Source organism: Varanus komodoensis, unplaced genomic scaffold (genome assembly GCF_004798865.1).
Source record: "Varanus komodoensis strain SLA01 unplaced genomic scaffold, ASM479886v1 scaffold18_1, whole genome shotgun sequence".
Taxonomy (NCBI): domain Eukaryota; kingdom Metazoa; phylum Chordata; class Lepidosauria; order Squamata; family Varanidae; genus Varanus; species Varanus komodoensis.
In genome coordinates this window covers 1,899,937-1,905,936 of record NW_025335548.1, presented here as the reverse complement: position 1 = coordinate 1,905,936, position 6,000 = coordinate 1,899,937, and the positions used below count along the sequence as shown (strand labels likewise).

The 6,000-nt window shown below is 40.6% G+C and overlaps 1 protein-coding gene across 1 annotated transcript in view; it reads left to right on the top strand.

Annotated features, from left to right (window-relative positions):
- PDE11A (phosphodiesterase 11A) overlaps window positions 1-6,000 on the top strand; it is a 194,144-nt gene that overhangs the window by 135,960 nt on the left and 52,184 nt on the right. The window contains exons 11-12 of the mRNA XM_044427065.1: window positions 328-474; window positions 585-692. Coding sequence (XP_044283000.1) covers window positions 328-474; window positions 585-692 — 255 coding nt within the window. The remainder of the gene's footprint in view (window positions 1-327; window positions 475-584; window positions 693-6,000) is intronic.

The window sequence follows — 6,000 nt, the reverse complement described above, 5'->3', positions numbered from 1 at the left end:
GTTTTTTTTTTTTTTTTTGCCAAGCAGAGCTTCTGCATAACTTGCATTTGTCCAAATACAACTTAAGGAGTCTCTGTTTAGGTGAATGGACCATGGGCAATCCAAGGGTTTGTTGGATTGTACTTGTAAGTTTCAGCAAAAAGATTAAGAAGTTTCCTGCTCAAAGATCTATTTCCATTCTCTTCCCCTCCCAGATTTGCCCCAGATATTTGTAATGGGCATGCCTATTATATATGTTCTCTAGCACATGTTCCTGCTAAACAAAAGGCCAAGAGAAAGAACTGAGCTGTGCCTGAGAAGTTTCTTATTGTCTTTGGGTAATTCCAGGCAGCAAACATCCCGCTTGTGTCAGAGCTTGGCATAGATAACATCCATTTTGATGACTTCTCCCTCGACACGGATGCCATGATAACTGCAGCACTCCGGATGTTCATGGAGCTTGGAATGGTTCAGAAATTTAAAATTGACTATGAGGTAACCATCTGCTCGGTGGAGATAATCTTCTGCTTTTGTCTTGGCGTCGATCGCCGTGTCCATTTGTACGCATTAGTATCCCTGATGCAATTTGTACTTTTCCATTTCAGACGCTGTGTAGGTGGCTTTTGACAGTGAGGAAGAATTACCGCATGGTTCTGTATCACAACTGGAGGCATGCTTTCAACGTGTGCCAGCTCATGTTTGCCATGTTAACCGTAAGTATCTGAGTGGCAGAACAGCTTGCGATACTATCCCTGTTGTTTATATGTCTGAACATTTGTTTCCTCTTCTCATTGCTACTATGGCATATGATTATTGGCTGATACAAATGCCTAAGAGAATAAAGGATCCTAATTAGAGCCCCACTTATTTGGCAACATTTGATAGCATTTCAGCAATAGAGATGTTCATGGCACTGTGGAAGGACCAGAGGATAGATGGAAGTGGTGCTGTACTGACCTTATTGCTATAGAATCTGGCATACTGGGATGGGGTGTGTGAGAGAGGGGGGTGGAGAGATTAAGAGAGAGAGGGAGAGGGGGAGAGAGGTGGGAAATATATGAATGGATGAGATGGGCCTGTATATGTTCTATAAAATATTAGGGGTAACCAGAGAAAGTTCAGTGTTTTGAAGACCCATTGATTAAACAGGACTTGAGCACTTTTTCATAGAAATTTAAGACATATGAATTTTAAGTGGATTTGTAGACTTGCTTCTCAGTCCCCCAAACTACTAAACCAAATGCAGAATAGAAGGGTGTAAGGCAGGATCAGACAGTTGACATGGGAATGTGGCAATGGCACGGGGCTGAGCAAGCTGAAGGCCAACACATTTAGAGCCACAACTAGCCTTAGTCAACATAACCAACAGTGAGGGATACTGGGAGTCATAGGCCAATACATCTGGAGGACTGCCAGTCTCCCACCCCAGCAATAGCAAGAAGAGTCAGGTGGGAACTTAAATGGGTCTGAGAGTGGATGTAAACTGGAGAGCTGAAGCAGCTAGTGAGTACTTGAGAACCAGTGAGAGACTTGTTAAAGGGAACAGATAATCTGGAAAATTCAACTGTAGGAACAGAAGTGATGATGAAGGAGGGAAGGCTGTTAAGAGCAGGAATCCAAGAAGGAGTGGAGAAATGTGACATTTTCATATTTCACTGAAGGGACCAAAAGATCTTAGGCCACCAAATATTTACAAGCAGTTTAGTGAAGGCAGGTGAACAGTTACTTTGGGGAAGGCATCAGAAAATAAATGCAGATATATAAAGAACACTGAGAACTACTCTTCCCAAATCACATTTACATTCAGGTGGTGATCACATGTCTTCACTGTAGTCTTTCTTAGAAAAAGGGTGGACACATTGGCAGCAGGGATAACTCGACTATTATGAGCCCTGACTCACTGCACATATCTGGGGTTGATGGTCCTTGAGGGTCCTTTCCAGCTGAAGATTTTATGTGAAGCGCTATGATTGTGAAAGAGGCCAAATTCAAAAGCCGCATCACCCAGCATAATAGCTCTTCATGTGCCACTAAACCAGACAGTATTTTCTATGAGAAAGTGCATTACAACAGAGATAAAAAGCAGTTCATTGGGAAATAAAACTGAACACGAGATGGCATTAATTATTTTAGAGCTCTGCTCTCTGGGAGCATGCTGAAGAAAACAATCCAGGGTGTTTATATAATACGATTAAAGATTGTAGCTTGTGTTTTAAATATATTACGGGTGAGGACAGACATAACAGTTTTATTTAAGGATGTTAGAAGCACTGATGCTATTGTCTGAGCAAGCATAGCCACTCCTGTCATCCTGGAATACGGTCTAAAAATGTGTCCGATTGAAGGAGGAAAAACTGCTTGTTGTGATTGTGAAGTGCCTATGATGCCACTAGTGCATCTTATCTTTTGATTCCTGGGGGAAAGTGGCTAATGATAAAAAGTTTTTTTGATTCTGTCAGCAGGGTGTAAAGGCAAATGCGTATATTTTTTAATGTGGGCAGCCTGCTTGCTCAATGGAAGGAGGGGCAAGGCATAGAGATGGCATATCTCTTTCACATATAACAAAATTCACTAAGCTATGATTTAGTAATTTTTATCGTATTATTATCCCACTCCATAGTTTAAAAGCTCCCCAGAGCAGCTTGCATGCAGTCCCAAAACAAAGAGGCTCTGCCTTCAGGCTTAGAAACTAGAAAGGAATCACAGCACATAAGTAAAAAGAAAGGGGAAAGGTAGGGGGAAAGATGGGGCAATTTAGGGAGAAGGTTTACTGCAGGCTGTTGAACTGCTTTTCAGCCCAAGGATCAAATTGTGTTTCAGAGCAGCTCAAAGGCCACCTGCCAGTGGTGGGTGGGACAAAAGGCAAAAGGGGTGTGGCCAAAGTATATAAAAATGACCTCATACTTTGGTTTAAAATATGCCAGTAGCCAAGCCTCAGGAGAGGCATTTCAGCCTTTCAAACTGGGGGAAGGCTGCACAAAATCCACAAGTTTTAGGGAAAGACAGTGCAACCTTCTGCAAAAACGTGGAGGGGCCAGATTGGGACCCCTGGATTGGGACCCTGTGCCTGAGTTTCTGCACTCCTGATGTAGGGCGAAGATTTAAATATCCCTAGACCCCAGGCTGCTTTTCTGATCAAATCAGGAACTGCCTGCACCATGACTACATTTAGTAAAATACATATACACATCTAGATCTGGACTGAAGGTCTCTTAAATTTGGTCTGCAGTCAGCTCAGCTGTGAACATTGGGCTGATTCTTGATCATCCTTGACAACAAAGATAAATTTTTTGAAGATTTAAAACTTGATGTTTATTTAATAGGCTTGCTGCACAGAGATGAACCATCCTATTCAACAAAACTTCTGATGAATATTGTCGCATTTGTGCCATGTCTTTGTTCATAATAATGCAGATTTAAATATAAGGCTTCCCCTAGGTGGAGCTCAAAGGCCATATTTGTTTTAGGTTCCTTTTAGGAGGTGGTGGCAAGGGATGACAACTTGCTTCATCTTCTAATGAAAAGCTTCTTTTCATCTGGATTAAGTAACTAGCAAGCGGCAGAATCAGATAGATCTGCTATTGTTTGGAAAGTCGACCTTTTGCTTTGGCGAACATAAGTCTTTTGGCAGTGGAACTGTGTATATCTATATGGCTACCTGTCAAAACACTGCTAAATGTGGATCACAACTGTTGCCTGCTGCTTGTACTACAGTACCTCTGTGTCAGCTCTTAGGACAAATGCAAATTACCTTTCCTTCTTTGTAAGGCAGCAGTCCCCTAGCAGCAGGAATTTGGGGGAAACCTGTTACTGAGAATGACTTTACAAAATTCTGTTACCCATCATCCTCTATCAATCCTTCTACCTCCCCACCCTTGATGACGCCATTCATGAAGATGAACGGCAAACATACATGGACATGTGCGCACACACACGAACGCACAAACACAGAGCCCTACCTGTTATAAAGTTTATTTCATAAACTACAAGTCTGTGCAGTAACAAACCATGATTTCTGGTATTTTAGCCTCTCTCTGAGCACTTTTCCAAAATTGAATTTGGCTCTGAGACTAGAATTCCTGATCCACAGTAACTTTCACTACACATGCCTGGCCTAGTTGACTTTCACTGGTTGCATCATGTATGATAGTCTTGCCTTTAGAATATGCTTTGACAATCGGTCCTTGCATTTGTGTACTTCTGCCATCTGTTGTCTACATTCTACTTTTGATGAAGCATTCTCTTCTCTAAGAAGAATACTTCTATGCTTTATACTACATTAATACTGTTATGCTCCTGGATATTTAGAGTTTAGGGCTGGAAACCTGATAGAAAGTGAATTAAAACTAGCAGTATGTTTTCCCTTCAATATGTTGGCCTTCATTCTGATACCAATTTAGCACTTTTCATGTGTTCAAAATGGGGCAGTGGGCTTGTTTGGGAGCGGCTGTAGAATCTTGGTGGCAGGATCCTCCCCTCTGGACTACTCTTATTCGTGTACTCGGAGGCCTTTTCTGATGCTCCAGTGAGCACACACGGGTGAGACCAAGTACACTACCTCTGCGCTACATGTAATCGTTCTCTCCCATTATTTGAAATCCTGAAAAGTGCTAGTATTTTGATTGAGATTAAAATCTTCTAAACTGAGCAACATGTTTAGCTGTGCAAAATACTATCTAGAGAATACAGATTTCTGACAATATCAGTGCATTTAAACATAAAACACCGAATTATAAGTCAAAGAATAAATGTATATTTTACTGATCTGTACACTGTATTATATTGTTCTGCAAGGATCACTTTTCCCCTTGAAATCTGTACTCATAAATGGTGATACCATTAAATTGTGATAGTAGCCAGATAATGATGTTGTCACTAAACTCTGAAACTACAGATACTTAAATAAAGGCACCTTAAAATATAGGTACATATTTTGTCATTTCATCCATTTTCTTGCTAAGATTTACATTTATTCATATGGAGTGAAATAATTCTGCACAACTTACTGGTAGTGCAGGGCTGGGGCAGCATATTATTTTCTTAGATTTTATGATAATTCTGTCAGTGGAATTGTATTAGAGAGCAGCAGTTCAACATTTTTATTACCGGCTATTACAATAAACACACTGACAATTCTTTTCGTTTTTATATGCTTTTAAAATGTCACTCTTACTTATTTAAGAATGACAGTTGTCTCTTCACTCTGGTAAGGTTCAGAGAGGTAGAAGAATAATTAATAATGGATGTCTGGGTGGGAAAGTTGAAGGTTGGGCTAAATCAGGGTCATGGATTATTCCCTCCTGATCCTGCTACCTTATAGAATGCTGGCTTCCCTCAAACCCTGACAGTTGGTTTAGGTTCATGGTGCTGGGTAGCTTATGTTTGGATTATGAATTCACACTAAAGAGGAAGAGAGGTTCACACCACTCAACTCCCCATTTATGTTACTTTTATTTGGACAAAAACAGGGTGATGCTGGAACTTAATTTATGGTGCTGCATAACAGTCTTAGTTAAACAAAAGCACGGAGGTATAGCCCAGTCTATAATATCTCTATTGTCGCTTATTATGCATTTGTGGCATCCCCCACAGTCTTTTGCCAAGGGTGAAGAAGAGCCCTGCATTTTCAAATGCAGAGTTTTAAGCTGAGCTGCATTCCTCTGCTGTGAATGTTTTCATCCCATCTGTGGGTCATGCCAATGAATGCAGCCCTAAAGTTTTAAAATAACTCCACAGCTCTGCAGTCCTTTTATATGTTTAATGATTTATACGGTTACCCCTGCATGGCTTGGCCTTTGAGAGCTACAGACCTGGTGCTGCAACCTGCACATCCATCATTTTAACTCACATGACTGCACTCATTGATAATAATGAGACTACGTGTGTGAGTAAGGAATTTTGACTATAGGATCGACCTCAAGATCAGACCCACATTTTTTAAAATCAGCTGTGTTTCTTTAGGTACTCATTTCAACTTGTGAAAAGAAAAACAAAACAAACAACTAACATATATTGTACAAA